The sequence below is a fragment of the Akebia trifoliata genome, chromosome 6, assembly GCF_017979445.1.
Source record: "Akebia trifoliata isolate Shusen 1 chromosome 6, ASM1797944v1, whole genome shotgun sequence".
NCBI lineage: Eukaryota > Viridiplantae > Streptophyta > Magnoliopsida > Ranunculales > Lardizabalaceae > Akebia > Akebia trifoliata.
The window spans coordinates 4,356,739-4,376,458 of record NC_141380.1 but is presented as its reverse complement, the minus strand read 5'-3'; the positions used below and the strand labels follow the sequence as shown (position 1 = coordinate 4,376,458).

The 19,720-nt window shown below is 35.9% G+C and overlaps 2 protein-coding genes and 1 non-coding gene across 4 annotated transcripts; all 3 read left to right on the top strand.

The window, feature by feature from the left end:
- Positions 1 to 7,149: 7,149 nt before the first annotated feature.
- Positions 7,150 to 7,268, top strand: LOC147399756 (U5 spliceosomal RNA). The gene has a single exon (XR_015179546.1). It is a non-coding gene; the product is annotated as a U5 spliceosomal RNA (small nuclear RNA).
- Positions 7,269 to 10,568: 3,300 nt separating this feature from the next.
- On the top strand, positions 10,569 to 13,815 carry LOC147399755 (D-tagatose-1,6-bisphosphate aldolase subunit). The gene is made up of 5 exons (XM_086445228.1): positions 10,569 to 10,846; positions 12,320 to 12,420; positions 12,803 to 12,919; positions 13,005 to 13,106; positions 13,431 to 13,815. Exons 1-5 carry the CDS (start codon positions 10,606 to 10,608, stop codon positions 13,599 to 13,601), a joined length of 732 nt encoding a protein of 243 aa, XP_086301354.1. The 5' UTR covers positions 10,569 to 10,605; the 3' UTR covers positions 13,602 to 13,815.
- Positions 13,816 to 14,651: 836 nt separating this feature from the next.
- SVR1 (pseudouridine synthase family protein) lies at positions 14,652 to 19,473 on the top strand. Of its 2 annotated transcripts, XM_086445226.1 has the most exons (10): positions 14,671 to 15,281; positions 15,717 to 15,796; positions 15,989 to 16,089; positions 16,213 to 16,285; positions 16,451 to 16,544; positions 16,630 to 16,678; positions 16,855 to 17,005; positions 17,872 to 17,928; positions 18,519 to 18,574; positions 19,090 to 19,473. In XM_086445226.1, exons 1-10 carry the CDS (start codon positions 14,759 to 14,761, stop codon positions 19,151 to 19,153), a joined length of 1,248 nt encoding a protein of 415 aa, XP_086301352.1. In that variant the 5' UTR covers positions 14,671 to 14,758; the 3' UTR covers positions 19,154 to 19,473. The 2 variants fall into 2 exon arrangements, with proteins under 2 accessions (XP_086301353.1, XP_086301352.1); XM_086445227.1 differs by lacking the exons at positions 17,872 to 17,928; positions 18,519 to 18,574; positions 19,090 to 19,473 and having other exon boundaries at positions 14,652 to 15,281; positions 16,794 to 16,927.
- Positions 19,474 to 19,720: the final 247 nt, after the last annotated feature.

The window sequence follows — 19,720 nt, the reverse complement described above, 5'->3', positions numbered from 1 at the left end:
TAGTGTTCAACGTAGCAATCTATCATTTTCCTACTGAAAATTGTGTTTGTTTACGTGTCCTCTTTTGCTTCGTACACTACCTTGCATATGTCATTTTGTAAGGTGTCATTCAACAACGTGATGTAATTACATTTCTCGCCCTTTTTGAGTTGGGAAGTGCTTCCACTAGAAAGATCGGTAACAAGTTGAGACGCGATCACACTTTCTCACTTTTGTGAGAAGTTGGAAGCATGGATCTAGGAAAACAAAACATGCTTCGTAAGTTTACATGATAGTGAAAAGCAAAGCACCATAGAAAATGTAATTAGAAAAAATATGATTTTCCCATGTGCAATTTTTGAAGTTCCACTTGTACCCTTCATTGTGAACCGCGATTTCAATTGTTAGGGTTTACTTTTGTCCCACCCCATTGTCATTCCCATCCAACGCTATGTCAACCATCATTAATCGTCTTCGAACAACTCCCATCTTCTCTACCGTCACTTCACCGTCGTCTGCTATTTATTATTTGGTTAAAAATCATTCGCTCTTCACTATTAGGGATCTTATTTGTAAAGATATACGCTTCTCTACCATTGTTCGGACAAATTCTATCCTCCAACAATCCCTACTTATGAAGAATCATTGATGGAAGTTGCCCTTACCAAATAATAATCTCAACTTCGGACATAGTGCATGACTTCTCTAGTATAGTTACCAAACAATAATTTACGTACGTACGTAAACACGCTTCTTAACATTTATTCTTAGGTTTCCCAATCCCCAAGTCCCAATCGTAAAAGTTCACAGCAATTCGAAATAGGGCCTAACACCTTTGCTAGTAACGGTGATTTGAGAATAATCCAAAATCTAAGCCCTTTATGTTTTTAACTTTAGGCTTGATATCCACAATAAATATAAAAATGCAATCCATTAACTATAATTCAATAATTGAATAATATGTGATCATATATGATAAAAGTAATAATGGAATAATTAGAATCAAAATCTCCAAAAAAGTTCATTCGAGAAAATATATTCCTTGAAGACTTTAAGTACAATGGATTTAGTGGAGATGAGTTGGATAATAAAACAATATAAAGATTTGATGGATATGCTTTATTTTTGTAGTGATGTGATCTTTCTCTATGTACTTCACCACAATCTCATTATCTTAATAAATCTTTTAAAAAAGTTATGAAATATGAATCTAGGCCATTGCGAAATGTTTCTATATATGAGATTTCTTAACTAAATGGCATGTTGAGTTTCCATAAATATCTAACATATATCATTATTTTGTGGGGTAAGAAAAAAAAATGAGAACAAATTATATTATCTATTAGTGAAAAATGTTTATTGAAGTATATATTAAATTCTACCTAATAGTATATATTCTAACTCCCCGAGTGCCGTGTTTCCCTGGACTCGTCAAAAAGACTATTAAATAAACATGAAATCCAATTATTAGGATTTAAGTATTTTAAGGATATGTGATGTATCCTCTTGCAATGTATCTTATCCACACCGTTGGATTTTGTATTTTAACAATTAACTATGGTTTTAAATCTCATCCAATACGTTTGACTTGTCTATCTATCTCATTGGTGGACAATACTGAGACGTATCGGATGAGTCGTCTCGGTCTCGAACGAGATTTAAAATCACGATCACAACTGAAATCTTGTTCCACAATTATTTAGGAATCAATTTGGTTTCCCCTTTTTCTTTTCTAAGAACCAACGAATCATATTGTTATGATGACCATGTTTTTTGTTCCATTATCGTATTTTAACCTATTGTTGCAAGCATCTTTTGACAAGTTTTTGTTTAACTCAACTAATAATGTATAATTCTTTAGTTCAACCAATTAAATTATACATCAAACAACTACTAGAAATTTAACTTTCTTTCTTCATTTTTATTTTATTTTTTTTAGTTTGTTGTTTTGTGTGTGTGTTTTTCTAAACTGTAAAGTGGCCAATATCTTCTTCTTGTTAGGGCCTGTTTTATTTTAATCTTAGTGGTATCACACAGTGAATGTTTCATTATTAATTCCAGATATCTTTGGTTGGTATAGTGGGAATTCCACTGGTCCGTATCAACAAAACAAATAAAAAAAATTAATAATAGTAATTTGGTATCCTTAACGGTAACAAACCTACACCTACTGCAACCATTTCTTAATCCTAAAGGTTTCCACACTCTTTACTTAGATGGAACACTAGAACATTAACCAATGTACAAGCCACGTGTGTCAGACATCTTCTCAACCATTTAGGTTCTTTTAAGCCCAGTTTTACAACTCGTTGAGTCAACTGGAATTCGAAGTGAATTGGCATCTAAACCCAAGGGAACCAACTCTCCCAGTCAGCTTGAAATGCTATGAGTTGGGTAACTAGGTGAAGGCAGGTTTTGAACCCACATTGTGGTAACAACACTCGCGAACTTTAAGCAAGAAGCATTATACTTGAAGGTTACGATGTAGTACCTATACATCATAGTAAATTTTAGCTAATTAAACTCACGCTCTTAACTCCACGTGAAATGGACTTCAAGTGAATAGATTTCTTAAACAAGACATAATTTTATTTAGTTGATAATTATCTTAACGCCTTATATTTAAGTATTGAACCATGTTTTCTATCAAGACATGCGTCTTTACTTGGTGAGAGTCCGTAGGTTGTGTACTTGATACTCAGCATGAGCAATATTTCCTTGGGACCACTTATAAGGTTGTTCCCTCACTTACTTGGTATGTGTGATGTGCGGGTGTTGCATGTGCCCGAGGTAGGGTTCCATATGCCTTGGTTTCGGCCTTGACTCATCTGGTCCCCCTAGTCGGATGTAAGTCCGGTCACCTTCGTCATAAAAATAAAAATAAAAGACATGCATCTTTATATTTTTCTTTTACTACATTCATCCATTTCATTTTCAACCTTCTCTTTTTCTTTTTTTAAGATCCCATCTTGCCCTAAGTATTTATTTTCAATAATCATTGGATTGATCATACAAGTCAACTCAATCTCGATATCATACACTCTAGACTCGATTAACCACTGACTCACGAGTTGACTACTCCCATGACCCAAAACTTCAAGGCTCACTAAATGTAATTAAGTTTGGGTTAGGGTCAAAGACAAAATAATTTGGAGATATTTATAGAAACATAATCAACTTTTGACTAATCTGACTATTTCACAGGTTTAAAGTGATTATCTTCAAGGGCAAAGCTAGTAAGGAGCTGGAGGGGGCAATTGCCCCCACATAACTTTGAGGCATTTGTCCCCACTCCCTCACTTCTCTCCTCATTTGCTCCCACACCCTCACCTCCCTCCAATTTTTTGCTTCCCTTCAACTTTTGTTGATGACATTGTCTCTCAATCGGACTTTCTCATAAACTAAATGGAAATGACCTAAAATATCATTTTCTTTAATTTTTAACTAAAAACCTCCCTAAAACCATTAATCTTCAAGTTCTTCAACTATACAACTAACTATAGTTTACCCCCACTACAAGAAAATCCTGGCTCCACCCCTGATTATCTCACTAAAAATATCAAAATTTTTAACTAGATAATCACTTTAAAATTGTGGAATAGTCACTTTAAAACCTCTGAATTTATTATCGTTCATGTTTTGATAATTAAAATGAACAATGAGCCAAAATTGTAAATTCGTCAAAAATTACTTAGGGTAAAAAATAAATGGGTAACTCAATTCACCCACCAAAGGATCCTCGTCTAAAGGCCTAAGTGGAGAAAGAAATAGGGAGTGGGGGGAAGGAGGGGATTTGGTGGGGGTGGTGATGACAGTTGAACTTTAGTGGCAAATAACAAAAAGTGGTGTTTTTTTTGGTTTTTAATGATGAAGGATTATAATTCCTATAGTGGCATTGGTTTCCCATGTGTGTATGCGTGTGCCCTCTGTCCATCCACATGTGTGTCACCACTTAGCATCTCCCACAGCCCACAGGTGTCATCTCCTTTTTGTGCCTTTCATCTTTCTTCTTTATTTTTAGTTTAATTATTTATATATATATAATTTATTTTTTTATACCATTTTTTGCTTTTTTTTCAAGTGTGATTGCTTTTCCTTTTTGTCAAAGCATCTCTCACGCAATCCCCATTTTTATTTGTATGTATGTAAAGGACAGAGAAATGGGTCTGCTTTACTCTAACGTGGGCCAGAGTGGTGTACGTCACTAGAAGCGCACGTAGTCACAGCAACTGCTGCACACACACACGATTCGTTGTTTGGTTCTTGTCCTCTTGGCATGTTCAGATACCACCATTATCATCCCCCACTTGGTTTAAATCATTGCCTTTAAATACCTAACGGATATATATATATATATATGTTTGTCAAATTGATCTAGAATATAATTTCACTGTTTTGTAATTTTCCAGTTTTGCGCTTTTAATAAAGGGTGAGAACTACCATTTATCCCAAAAGACCAATCTTATGGGAAAGAAGTAACTATGCGTATACGAGGGTCACAAGTCGAATTAAGACACGATACTTGATCATGTAACACCGAGGAGCAAAGACAGATCACACAACATTCAACACTCTCCCTCATCCATAATGGTGGAAAATTCTCTCAAAGAGACTCGAAACCATAACTTATACAAACCTAGTGTTATGATACCATGTTGATAAACCATTTAGTCCAAAAGACCAATCTTATGGGGAAAGCGTAATTATGAATATAAGAGGCTCACAGGTTGAACTGGGGCATAAAACATGAGCACGTGGCATCCGGAGTGGAGGCGGATCACTCAACACTCAACACTAGGACTGTAAATGGGCTGGGCTTGGTTTGGATCCGGGTCAATATGGTATCAATCCAATAAGGATCATATTTGAAAATAATCGAATCCTTGCTAGATTAGGTTCTCATTAGATCTCAATATTAGGATCCAAATCTAGTCTAACAAAAATTGGATTGGAACAGAGTATGTTCCCTCTGGTCGGATTGGGTTTGCTCCCTCTGATCGTGTGTTTGATACTAGGTGATCTCCTGACTTGTCCAATTACTAATTAGAAAACTTTCATGGGATTAGGACGTGCAACTATAGGGACTAGTCTCCTACAAATAGGAATTTGAGGTCTATGGGTGTCTCCAAAATCGCACTTTACTTTCTAACCATACAAAAAAGTCAATCACTCATAAAGAAATCACGGATCCATAAAGAAAGTGATGGATCAAAGAGCAAAATGATCGAAAAGGATATGACTTGCTTCAATAACGACAATTAAGACGACTTTGGCATCCTAGACTCTAATAAACATAAACTAGGTAAATAAGGATCACGTGTCCATCTTCAATGATGGTGAGAAAGTTAGAACATCTTTTGTACAAGTTTTTATATCAACAATTTGACATTCAAGAAAAATCGACAAGGATACTAAGTAAAATTGATCAATTTAAGTCCAAACCTATCATGCAAAAACAGACAACTTAAGTCTCCATTTACAGACCTAATGTCATTGTTGGTAGAAATTATATTAGGGAAAGATTGGTTGGTCATAGATACAAGAGTGACCACATGTCCTTGAAGGAAGGATAAGGGGGCACTGATTGACACAACTTTTTCTATGTCAAGTGAAGAAAGTTATACAGATAGGGGGTCATTACTAAGGATGGCATTATATAGATGTGATATTGAAGAGGCCCATATGTCCAAATATTAAGTACCATTTGGTACAATAGTTCTGATAATGATTCTTGTTTCTGGGCCCCAAAAACATTTATCGACTAAAAAACAACGTTTTCAAAACATTTTGTTAGACCTAAACACCAAATGTCAAGTGATTGATTGACAAATTTTTTTCCCTCTTAACTCTTTCAATAGAGGGATTATATTCTGAGCATATTAACTACCCAATTTGTCACACTTCGGTGAATTGTACAGAAAGATTATAGAACAATCTCCTAATCAACTAGTTCATGCTTCAAAGAATCTGATTTTGGGATCTATTGATTTCAATATTAGATTTTGTGTAAACTTTTAGGGATTTTCATTTGATAATTTATATTTCAACGAAAATCAATTACAATCCCTTTTAGGAAAAATATTCAATTTGAAGGTCGTAAAAGAATGAGAGATAGATCCAAACAAACGTGAAACCAAATATATGAGTACTCTTCCAATAACAAAAAGCTGCGATTTAATTTGAAAAGAGTGAAATGGACAAAAAAAAATTGTGTAGCAACCCCAAATCTCTCGAATAAGGCTACGAAATTCAAAAATTTGAACTAAAATAATTGAGAATATAACAACTAGCGAAGGTTGAGCAAAACGTCACAAACTTTAGTGCAAAACATAAGTAGTTATGCATTACAAAAGGAATTCTCGGCTTTCTAACAAATACAATCCTTTTGATATCAATGGTCAATATCGATAAACATAATGGAAGAACTCCACTATTTAGAACACAAAAATACCTCCATTGTGTATAAAATCTAGAGTCATGATACTCTGACATACACCCTCCCTACTCCATCACAGAACCGTTGATCATTTGCTTCGGGATACAAAAGAAAAAAAAAAAATATATATATATATATATATATGGTTCTACATATCCCGAGCCATATGATCTACGGTTCTGTGATTGGACTGTATGTTAGAGGGGGTGTGTGTGTGTGTGTGTGTGTGTGTGTGTGTGTGTGTGAGGAAACCATTATTCTAAAATCTATGATTTCTATTGATTCAAATCAAATCACCACAATTAGAGAGAAGAGATGAGAGGGCACCCATTATCAATTGGAAAGAGATAGGCCTAGCTAGATTGGGCTCTCAGCCTGGCCCATAAATAACCCAAGGACCCTAAAACACCATTGACTTAAGAAATTCAACATTGACTAATGGTTGTCCAAGATTTTATTAACTTGATATCTGATCATCCAAAGAACTGAGTCCATGGACGGATCTGATTTAGATCAATAGACAGCTCTTATATAGGTGGAAGTACAATATCTTTTGCTGTATTGGATCAGTTTTTAATTCAAGACCCAAAGAGAGTTCATGTAGTATAGAGTTAAAAATATGAGAACTCAAATTTCATGGTACAAAAAAGATAGTCCCACATCGCCTAAGAGATTGAAACTCCATTCATAAACGCTTATATCATACGTCCTCAATCGAAAATGAAAAATCACGCAGCCGTGCAGTGAGCACAGAGCGAACTATTCTTTCGCCTTTTACTAAAGAATACCGTGCGCTCGCTGCTATAAGCGGCATACGCCCATTTTTGTAGGGTGTTCTCCTCTCTAAGGAGTTCCCCAAACAAAACAAATGCAAAACTTTTGTGCTTTAAAGAGGGTTGTGTCCTTCAAGGGTTTACTGGGCCTCTTGGCCCTCACTTTGAATCCATATGGGCTTAGAACCATAGTTTTGAGGTCGCTGATTCATGTCCAGCTTACTGGATAAAATAAGTCCACTATGCTGTACATCAACAAACAGCCCCTGGAATATACCCAACCCAACACTTGTTTTATAGGTTTAAATGGGTCTTAATGGGCCACCTGTAATTGTGTTTAAAATAAGAAAAAGCCAACTATTATTAATTGGACTGGGGGCCTTTAGAAAAACCGTTGTACAAACACATCTTATCTATTAGGGCTGCTGCAACCTGGGCTGGTTGGAGGTGTAAACACAAGCTCAACCCAAGTGTTAGAACACGCAACCCAAGCTCAACTCAGTCTGACCATCGGGCCTGAGTTCACTAGCCCAAGCTCAACCCGAGTACATAGCAATGGACTCAAGAAAAGCTTTTTTAATAAAAAGGAAGATTTTTTACTTAATTATAGGAAGAAATAATTTAAAAAATATTTTAAAATAAATAAATATATTTAAATAACATGAGAATATTTATATATTAGTATATAGGACCGGGTTGGGTTGCCACACCCTCAACCCGAATTGAGGTTGGGTTGAGATATTCCATTCAACTCATCTTCTACACAACTTAGCCTAGCTCGCCCATCAATTGGGTTGGACCTGGGTTGAGTTTGGGCCATCCCGCACATGTTGCAGCCCCACCATCTATTCAGAAAAATAGGTTGGACTAGGGCCGGATTTGAGCAATGGATTAGATCTGATTTCTTGTCTGGATCTGAATTCATATTCGAATCGGATCTTACCTGATAGAACCATATCTGAATCATTTGGATCTGGCCCTACCTCGAATTGCTTGATTCGGGTCAGTTTAAATCAGATAATTCCGAACCATTTAACATTTGTTTTACTTTAATTCTTTGCCAATTACTATACTATTATAATCCTATTATTTTATAAGATTTCTTGTTGTATTAAAGTAGGAAGAAAAAGATATATTTTTTTTTTAAATCTAAAAATATAATTTTCAAAGCAATACTTCATTTGTATCTACGAGAATATAGGGATGAATCCGTATATGACTTAGATGAAGGGAAATCAAACCATATTTGACCCATTTTTTAATTGGATATACTCTAAGGGTCCAAACCTGCTAAATTCGAATTTTAGATAAAATCCAACCCATTTCATGCCCTAAACTCCAACAGACTCTCTACTAAGCAAAGTTAAAGTAACGGACACAAAAATCGAGACCAAAACTTGCTACACGTAGCGAGGTATTTGGCTTGTTATTAATAAAAAAAAATATAAAATCACTAAAAAAGATACTTTACTTACTAACTTAGTAAAATTTTTAATCTTACTAGGAGTCAATTTGCCCACATGGATTATCACATTGACAATCAAACATGACATCTTCTAGATTTTATGGAAAAACTCATATTCTCAATAAATAAGTTTTAAAAAAATATTTTTTGAGCTTGATCCAAGATGTTGAAAATGGATGGGTATCGAACTCTCAAAACGTAAAATTCAATTCAACGGTGAAAAATAATGTTTTTTTTTTTAATAATTTTTTTTTAAGAGTTCTTAGAATCTTGTTCTCTAGATGCCTATGGCATCTAATCATATTTTTAGATTCAAAAACGTGAGGTCACGACCCTTATTAAGATTTAAGTTAATTTTCAACAAATAAAAGACTTGTTGAGTCCGTTCGATTACTCAACAAATTTTAGACTAACTAAAATAACATTTGTTAAATTTTGACAAAATGTACAATTTATTTCAAAGAACATTATTGGAGATGCTCTAAGATTGTCATAAATCAGGTTTATATTGGATCATAGCCACTCTGGGACCATGTGATGATGTATCCAAAATCCAAATAAGAATCAGATTGAAACCTTGTTGGATAGGAATATATATATATTTTAAATGGATCTGAATATCAGGATTTGGTTGGATCAAGCTCAAATCAAATCAAATTCAATTTCATTAAATAAATTTTATATATTTAACAAAATATATAATATAATTTACATAATTTATTACATTTTGCTAGATCGGGGCTTTATCAAATAGGGTTTCTAATCATTTTAGATCATTATCAAATCAGAATGGATTGGATTTTGAGTTCGAGTTTGAGAGAGGTTCCGTAGGCTACCAACTAGTAGGGTTGTCAATGGATTGGATCAAATACGAAATCCGATAACTTCAAGTTTGGATCGATGTTTTGGATTTCGATAAGGTTCAGATCCAATAAGGTTTTGAAACGATATCTTATTGGATCGGATCTGGATCAATCAATGTCCTGATCCGATAATATGTTAGAAAGTATATAAATTTGTTGAGATATATAAACTTTACTTAGATTTTATACATTAGATCTGTTTTGGCCCGGTCCAATTCCAATCCTACTGTTAATGGATTGGGTCTGGATCTTAATATTGAGATCTAATAAGTAACCCGATCTGATAAGGGTACGATCTGATACTTATTGGATCAGTCCTAGATCTCATCCGATCCTTATTAGATCGGTACCAAATCCACCACGATCGATCCAGACCCGATCCATTGGCAGTCGTATGAGATAGAACCTGATTTCTAAAGCCAATGAGTGTAACTATCAACTAAATTCGACCCAAAAACTAATTGGACTTAGTAACCTGGTCCAAAACCAGACCCATTGACCCAACCTACATTTTGGGCAACGGACACGACAAATTCATTGTAGGGTTCCGTTATTTGGCCAACATTTTGGCAAACACTTTTTCAAAACATGGGTTAGAGGTCTTGGAATGGGCTAATTTTTGGTGAGGATGATCTCTACGGTGAGGAGATCATCCTCACCAAAAATCAGCTCATTCCAAAACTTCTAGCCCCAGTTTACAAGTTGAAAAATCGTGAACCGTCCATTTTTTGTAAACCATTTTTGATGGGGTTAGAAGTTTTGGAATGGGCTGATTTTTGGTGATGATGATCTCCTCACCGTAGAGATCATCCTCACCAAAAATCAGCCCATTCCAAAACCTCTAACCCATGTTTTGAAAAATGTGTTTGCCAAACTGTTGGCCAAATAACGCTACCTTTCATGGTCCCGTTATTTGGCCACCAGTTTAGCAAACACTTTTTCAAAACATGGGTTAGAGGTCTTGGAATGGGCTGATTTTTGTAAACCATTTCTATCAGCTTTGTTCAGGTACGCACGTGCCAGTCATTTGACCCTTAAGTACAAAAGACTCCCAAACAATCTCTCTCTCTCTCTCTCGTGTTAGTCGCCATGGCGGATTCCTCTGCTCTCTGTTACACTACCTTCCTTAACTTCCCAACTATCTCTCCCAGCAAACAAATATCCCCCAAAAAATTATCTTTTTCTTCCTTCAGCAAATCCCCATTTTCTCATCTCCACTCGTTTAGTTTGGTTCGATCCAGTGCGAAAGATTCCAGTGGTGGGTATCTATTTGGGGACGAATCCTTCGGTTTCTATCCATGGGATTCTTCATTGGTTGATGGAGATGCTGGTACATCCTCTTTGTTTCCTTTTTCTTCTCTTAATTTAGGTTTTTTAGTTTCTGGATCTCTATTTACTCTGGTGGAACTGAATTGGAGATTAATTGGGTTTCTCTTCGATGGGTATTTATAATTAGAACCACATAATTGACCAATTGAAGAAACGCGAAACCTAGGTATTCTCGTGTGTCGAATTGATGTTTTATTTGCTTCTTTAGGGCATTTTTTTTTTATTTAGTTGAGGCTTGCTTTGAAATCTTCTTAGATAATTTGAAGGTCTTCTGGTGTTCATAGGAGATATTAGTAGGTAAAGATAACGTTTTTGGTTGTAGTCTATAGTTTTAGGCTATTGTTTGGTGTGGAAGGAAGATTGAAATGGAACCCTTTGATTTTGAAGGGATTTCATGATACACTGTATTATTATGTGCTAGAATTGAAACTAAATTAATGCAGGACACAAATCACGCCAACAATAAAACTGGTTCCAATGGAAATTTTGTAATTATTTAGTTTTCCACATGTTTGGGTCTAGATATATATTTTATATCGTTTCTATATTTGTTTTGATCTTGCTATTTGTTAGAAGACATGGAGTCCCAATTGACCTTGAGTATGGAATTAAAAGAAAAAATAAAACCGAAAAGGGGGAAAGAAGTTATCTGAGATAACATTACAAGCTAGACTTGGGGCTAAACTCTCTTTGATTTTGCTATTGAATAATGCTGAAGTGACCTCAAGATTGTACCTCATATTGCACATCCTGACATGAAGCGTGTAGGAACCATTGATGCTCTTCGTCGGGATACGAGTCAAAAAGCATCTATGGTTCCTACACATTGTCACGTCGGGATGCTCGATATGAGGTTCAATCTTGAGGTCACTTTAGCACAACTATTTGCTATTTATTAGAAGACATGGGGTCCCAATTGACCCAGATTATGGAATTTTAAAATTAAAAAAAAAAACACGCTTGATGCCCTCTTAAGGACTTACCAATAAAAAAAATGCTACTGTTTTTTCAATGACTTGTTACTGGAGAAGATCATTTGTTTATTTATTGTTTAACATCCTGTACCATCCCACTCAATTTCCTTCTTTTTGAATCTTTAGAATGTGAGCATGACACTTCCAGTCATGCAGATTTATTTATACCCAACGATTTAATACCTCCAATACTAAATTTCATATCATAGTAAACTGGGGTTTGAAGCTGTTGGATTGGGAATCTGTGATAAATATTGTCATGGTTACTGAATTCAATGACTTTGGGGCCTTTTTACTACTATTATTATTATTATAAATTAGCATTGGAGTTGTCACAATAGGTTACTTTATATTGTTTGTTATTGCATTCTTCACTATTTGATGAAAGTCCCTTGCATTGTATTCACTGATTTATTTTTTAGTTGCATGTAATTTCTTGTATCCGTAGCTTCAAGACTTTGTTGATCCTTGGAAATTTATGGCTATGCATGGATTTGCAGCTATTGAATGGTTGCCTGAGGATAGAGTCACACTTTTTACTTCAGATGGGCTTGTACAAATTGGAGGCTCTGTGGTCCCTCAGCGGATATCTTCTTCAGATGTATGCCGTGTTTTAGTTCCTGTTTAACGTACCACATGGCTTATTTATGTTGATATAAAGTCTAGCTTATTTACTTCAAGTGTTGCATTTAGAAAGTGCACTTTGTATCTTAATGGATCAAAGTTTTCCTTTTCCCCCCGGAATCCAATTGGGTTCCTTAACCCTTAATCCCCAATACATCACAATTCAAGGTTACTTTTTTACTGTTATGCAATGGCTACTTATCCACAAGAATAACATAATCAGCCTTCCAAACATGTTCTCAGTCCTTAGTTACTCTATGAACTCTTAAATCTCTCAGTATTCAGCCCTTTGTTGAAATGTGACTCATAGCTCATCTGTACATATCTGATAAAAAAATACCTGCATCATCTATGTGCAGAAGAAGCAAGGGAGATCAAAGGATTCTCAAAGATTTCAGCGCTTTCAGGAGAGTGATTACATGGACCCCAAGCAGGGCCTTTGTATCGGTGCATTGTTTGATATCGCAGCAACAAATGTGAACAATTAAATTGTCTATTGATCAATTATTATATTTTTAAATATATTCATATATCTTATGTATTGTGAATCAATAATTTTAGGGACTTGATAGGGCAAGACGACTCTGCATATTTGGCTTTTGCCGTTCCATTGAGATGCTAAGTGATGTTGTGGAAGACACGGTGTTGGAGCACGGTGGGGAGGTAAACTTTTGCTTGGAAATGTATTATGGAATATACCCGCACATACCCTTTTGTTTGTGTCAGTTTAACATATCCCAAGGGAATGCATGTGGGACACAATTTTTTTTGTTACCGATAGAGGTTTTTTTGATAGTAAGAGATTTTCTTGCTTCCATGGTCTTGTTACTGGGACTACTGGGTATATTTCACCAGCCGTATAGACTTTTTTTTCTTATTTCAATCACAACGCACCGAAGATCGCAACATGACATACATGTGTAAAATATATCCATTCATGGTTTATTGATTAAGTTAATCTTGATAATGTAAATCTTCCATCCTCAGGTTGTGGCTACAGAGAAGGCAAACAACGGTGGTTTGCAGGAAAAGCTAACCATGATTGTTGCTGTGCCCTTACTGTGGGGCGTTCCTCCTGCTTCTGAAACACTCCACCTCGCGGTCCGTAGCGGTGGAGGAATTGTGGAGAAGATTTACTGGCAGTGGGACTTTCTGTAGCTCTCTACTTTAATTTGTGAATTCTGTACATAAATTGTTGTATCTGTGTACAAAACCCAAAAAGTTGTATCTAGTTTCAATGTATTTGCAAATAAATTCTATTGATCATTCATGACTGGCTGGCTGTTTTGGCCTAAGTACTCATTTTAACTCCCAAGTAAATTTGGATGGATTATTGGAATCTCTTCTTTTCAGGAAAAGTTTCACACTTCTTCTTATTTGTACCTTATCATTATTACTAAGTTATTGCTTAAACTCTAAATCTGAACCATGCCTTTGGTAGAACCATTCACCCAAAAATCGATATGATCGGGTACCTTCAACTGTTCAATCTAATTCCAGAATGTCAATCGGATGGTCATGATCATTGGATAAAATGGGTGCACTGTAGAACATTTCGACTAAGCATAGGCCCAGCAAGTGATCGAGCCATAGTGTGCGTGGGAAAAAGCTCTTCAAATAGTTGCTGTTCTTGATGGATTTAATCCCAATAATTAGAGAATCCATTCTTTCTTATATAAAGAAGAGTAGAGAGTCTAGAGTTCCTTTTTTAATAGGATTCCTTACTGTTAAGGTTTCGTATTAAAACCTAATGAGAATTCTTTTCAATTCCAACGATTGCCTTGCAGGTTGCCATGATATTGACAACTATTTAATTAAAATCTAAAACGTGTAGGCCGAATGGGTCACTCTTTTAAAGTCTGTCTAATAGGTTTGGCCGCTTCAAAATTTTGAATAAACTCTCTCCATTGGATTACACATGGCATTTCTAAGGAGGTATTTCAAATTTTGACAAAAATGTAGGGGGTATGAAATAAATTCAAAACACCACTTGTTTTGTAACCAAGAGGGTTTCTTTCAAAATTTTGAAGTGGCCTGCCTGCTTCAAAGTTGGAAGGTCTGGGCCCTTTGGAATTTATACCTTGATCAAGCTGCTTGGTGATTCCTGGGAGTTGGTTTCATGTCCAACAACCAGTTAGAAATCACCAATCAAAGGAGTGGGCCAGAAAAAAAAAAAAAAAACGTGCCACGTGGCGTATTTTGAGTTGGGTCATTGATCTTTGATGCTAAGATTTATATTAGATTTCCCACCAACACCAACGCAGACTCTCGCAGTTGTGCTCCATATTCGACAACAAAGCTCCCTCGATACTCTAATGGCCGCGACAGCAGCAGCCGTGGCTGCTGCGACAGTGGCATTTTCGTCTTTTCACATATCGCCATCAGTTTTCTCAAAACCTCGTCTCAGTTGCAGAAACTTCAGCACAATTACGTCCTCGATTTCATCTCCTTCAACAGAATTCAACATTTCCTTTGGCTCTTCTACCAAACAAACCCTAAAACCTAAACCAAACCCAGAAGATTCATCAAAACAAGACCAATTAATTGGTCTCCAATCTCAATCTCCATCCGTTCCTCTCCTCATTCCATGGATCGTTCGAGGCGAAGATGGCAAACTCAAGCTTCAATCGACTCCTCCTGTTCGGTTTCTCCACGCCATGGACAAGGAGAAAACCTCTTCGATATCCACAAAGAAGAAGAATCAGAAGAACAAGGCGAGCCCTGCTAAGGCAGTTTTGACACCAGAGCCAAAGTACTCCAAGGCCGCTAGAAGGTTTTACAATCAGAATTTTAGGGATCCCCCTCAACGTCTCAGTAAGGTTCTCGCTTCCGCTGGAGGTAAAAATCAAGTTTTGGTTTACTGATATTAGGCAAATTTTGAAATTTCCTAGAATTTGGCGTTTTTTTACCTAAATTGCACCAACATTTCATTATTGTAATTGATTAAAATGCTAATTAGAAAAACTATTCCCAGTCAGGGTTTGGGTGATCGAAAATTGTTATTGGGCACTTTCTGGTAAAACCCAAATTGATTCAGCAAAATTACCTACATCCGCGGGCAACGATGTATATAGCGTCATAGGGCTGTCAACATATTTTATAGTACCGAAACTACCCCTAGGGCTTTGTTCCCATTGAGGCCCTGCCAGCCCCTGACCCCCCGACACTCTACAACGAACCCAAGTCCTGTGTGCGACCACCAAAGCCTGAGATTAAGGCTAAAACTAACATGGGAGATTTTGTGATTCTGAATTGTGAGTTTCTTTTTCTCAGTGGCGTCAAGACGGAGCAGCGAAGAGCTTATTTTTGAAGGTCGGGTGACTGTTAATGGGTCTGTATGTAATACTCCTCAGGTATTCCTTAGTCTTCTATCTTTCCCCTATTTTTTACCATTAATTTAATTTTTTTACGGATTAATTTAAATTTTATATTGTTACAGAGTTATTATAGTGGATGAAATTTCCTTTAATGTGGGTAGAATATTTTGGATAAGATGGGGATTCATACTTCAATATTGACGTTTTAATGTTGCTGATGAAGTGTAGACTCGAGTGGACATTGGGAAGGATTTGATCTATGTTAATGGGAATCGCATTTCTAAGAAGTTGCCTCCAAAGGTGTACTTAGCCCTGAACAAACCAAAAGGGTTGGTTCTCATTCTTCTCATCACTGTCAATTTTATTCTTTGCTCTTTAAGGCTTGGTATTAGCTTTTAGTTTTGCGTGTTTTATGTAGATGGAAACATTAATGTTAGAAAAAATTAATTCAGGTACATTTGCTCGAGTGGGGAGAAAGAGTCTAAATCTGTTTTTTCACTATTTGATGATTATATGAAGAGCTGGGTACGTGCAGATTACAACTTTAACCTTCAACTGTGTTTTGAATTTGTTGTTTACAAGAAGTGATTGACATAAGAGACCTTGAAAACATTATTCCTTGCCTTCATCATCATAATAATTTATCCTTTATAGTTATTTGATTGTCAACCAAATTGGTTGCATTTTCAGGATAAGAGGAATCCAGGATTACCCAAACCACGGCTATTTACTGTCGGTCGCCTTGATGTAGGCACAACTGGGTTGATTATTGTTACTAACGATGGTACGTACAGCAATCCTGCTGGAATTCTTTAGTTTGAACTTGAAAGGGAGTTTTGATGCCAATTGTAGAACTCTACTTTTATCAGGGGATTTCGCTCAAAGAGTTTCACATCCTTCATCTAATTTATCGAAGGAGTAAGCTTTCATCTTTTGTTGTCTTCCTCATTGCATGGAATCTTTTGTTTTGAAATAATCTTCTCTTCCGGAGAGTTTGTAAACAGTGAAGTCTAATACTTGATTGATTCTGCAGCATTTAGTTTCATTCTTATGTGTTTCCCGAGGACCTGAGCAATAATATTCTGCAATTGTAGATACATTGCAGTCATAGATGGTCCGGTCCATAAGCGACACTTAGTAATCATCAGTGAGGGCACACTCATTGAAGGGATCCAATGCACGCCAGATTTTGTGGAGTTACTGCCACAATCACCGGATGCTTCTAGGCCCCGACTCCGCATTGTGGTACTTCACTATTTGCTAGGGAGTATTTCTTTTAACGTTATCTTCAGTAATATCCTTTTTTTCTTTCTTCTTCCTTTTTGTATTTGACATCAGCTCTGGATCAATGGGTTCAAATTGCTTTTTTGAGTAAATTCAAAGGAATTTTTTTGCTATGCATTGAAGAGGTTATTATTTCACAAGTGCACAAATGCGATTATTTATTTATTTGGGTTGTGGGTGTGGGGTGGGGCTTCACTGTTTTTCTGGTGCAAGGTGTTTGAGGAATTCTGGGGTTCTGTCTTTTTTGAAGATTTTTTTTCAGATGGGATCACTTTGTGAGATGGCTGACTAAATTTTATCCCGCGCTATATCGGGATGGTCAATTTGACCATTGCTTTCTTTACCATTTAATACATAATCTTATGTCTTTCCAAAAAAAAAAAAAAAGGAATAGAGAACTAGTGTATGTGACTGTTAACGGCAAAGTAAACCATTCAGAGAAAAGACAAATTTAAGCTAGATTCAGCATCTTGACATATTTGAAACTTTGATCTGGTTTGACACTTTGCAAAGCAACTTTGAGATCATGGGTTCAAGTCCAGCTTACCCAAAAAAAAATTATGTTCCTTACTTTATCCTACTGTACTCAGTATTCTCTGAATAGTATGATGTGATAAAAAAAGGGGTAAATGTATCGTAACTTACTCTAATTTATCGTATGATATGGTTCTGTGGTTATTGATACTTGTCTTAATGTACATCATATTTTTTCTTGTATTCTTGACAAATCAGTGCTCCTTTTTCTTTCTCAGCTAATTTAAAACATGACTAAGATAGCAGAACATTTCCCTGGTTTATCTTGTAAGTTAAAATCATGATGTTGACAGGTTCATGAAGGGAGAAACCATGAAGTTCGAGAACTTGTGAAAAATGCTGGACTTAAGGTCAGTGTTCATTTATTGATTGAAAATATCGTAGTTATTTTTGTTTCTCCAAAAATTCTCATTGTAGTTATCTTGGGGCATACTGTGAATGTATATTGGTTGATAAAATGAAATGGTAACTTTGGAAGAATGATAAAATCATGAATTTCTCTTGAGCTGAGTGGAAAATATGGGTGCTTCTTGTCTTTCAATCGAACACATGCATTAAGCCTTCAATATATCCTGACTTGTATATCTTCTTAAAGTTGCTAGATCTACTATACTTATCAAAGACTAAAAAAAACTGCAATGTTTAGTTTAATCCTCACTATCCAGGCCCCTAATTCATGCCAAGAACGGGGGCTGTTGAAGTTGACTATGAATGAGAAGTTCGACTATGAGCAGGGGCATTTTAAAGTCTTGTGTACATGATAAAATGTTAACTATTTCATTGCAAGTCTTTGCTAGGTTTAGTAAACAATGGATTCGTCTATATCAATTGTTCACTTCATTCACCGTTACTAGCTCTTTTTCTTTGGTGGTCGTTTTTTTTTTTTTTTTTGGTTCTACTTTTGTTTTTATACTGGCTAATTCTTTACCTATTGTTCTAGCTTCATTCTCTAAAGCGTACACGTATAGGTGGATACAAGCTTCCCTCAGATCTTGGGTAAATCTTCTTCTTCTTCTCCTTCTGAGATATTTTTTCTTTTATTTTATCAGATTGACCATTTTTCCTTTGATATGTTTAGTGTAATACACACTATCCATGCAACTGTGGATGTTTGGAAATCTTGGCCTTGTTTCTATATGGGCCTATTGTTTTTCGTTCCTTTCCACTGCAACTTATGTATCATCCGATTTTCCAACATGTGCTCTTGTAAGCTTACATGCAGACATTTACATCATGAATATATAAAAGCGTAACATAAATAAATACATATTATGCATATCTGCAACTTATGTATCATCCCATTTTCCAACATGTGCTCTTGTAAGCTTACATGCAGACATTTACATGAGTATATAAAAGCGTAACATAAATGAATGCATATCTGCATGCATGTGTGAAACATTATTTCTGTAACGTATCAAAGAGAATCATTCTGAGGCAGAATAGCCTATCCTTTTATCATCTCACATGTCTCCTCTTTTCTCAATGCTCTAATGTCTTGTTTGTTTCAGGCTTGGGAAGCATGTCGAGCTAAAACCAGGAGACGTCAAGTTATTAGGCGGTGGGAAGAGTTAGGAGAGTAGATTTTCTTAATGATACCTCAAAGCTATTGGACTTTTTTGTTTACTCCCAACTGTTATGCAGTCTGATTGACCACAGCCTCTATATCAACTTTCTGAGAAAGATCATTTGGATCCACACTTATGGTAGGTGCTCTACTTGACGACTAATGGTATGTATGCCTGCATTCACTTCGACGCTGTTTTTAGGCTGTATTTGGGTTCATAGGATGAGGATTGTAAATGGATCCTTTGTTTATAGATTGGGATTGATTTGTATGTACTATAAAAATGGGTAATACTAAGGTGTTACATAGGTGAATGTTTCTTCAAAAATCTTGAATTTTTTTCCAAATTACTTGAAATTGGATAAAACCAAGGACAAACAGGCAATTTTATGAGATGCATTTGGAATAGAATAATGATTTTCTGACATCGAGGAATATGCTAGAACCACAGTTTATTTTCCTCAGGATACACAAGTGCACATATTTATGGGGATGTATAGTTGTGTATCCCGAGGGAAATTATATATGGATGGATCAATTATGCCCGCACGCACACCTTGTTCTGATAGGATACG

Excerpts from the sequence above, each read along its gene's own strand:
- LOC147399755 (XM_086445228.1), top strand. The coding sequence starts at position 10,606 with ATGGCGGATTCCTCTGCTCTCTGTTACACTACCTTCCTTAACTTCCCA. Across the intron at positions 10,847-12,319 it reads ATTGGTTGATGGAGATGCTG|CTATTGAATGGTTGCCTGAG; the intron begins GTACATCCTCTT and ends ATGGATTTGCAG. Across the intron at positions 12,920-13,004 it reads TTGATATCGCAGCAACAAAT|GGACTTGATAGGGCAAGACG; the intron begins GTGAACAATTAA and ends CAATAATTTTAG.
- SVR1 (XM_086445226.1), top strand. The coding sequence starts at position 14,759 with ATGGCCGCGACAGCAGCAGCCGTGGCTGCTGCGACAGTGGCATTTTCG. Across the intron at positions 15,797-15,988 it reads CTGTATGTAATACTCCTCAG|ACTCGAGTGGACATTGGGAA; the intron begins GTATTCCTTAGT and ends GATGAAGTGTAG. Across the intron at positions 17,006-17,871 it reads GGCCCCGACTCCGCATTGTG|GTTCATGAAGGGAGAAACCA; the intron begins GTACTTCACTAT and ends TGATGTTGACAG.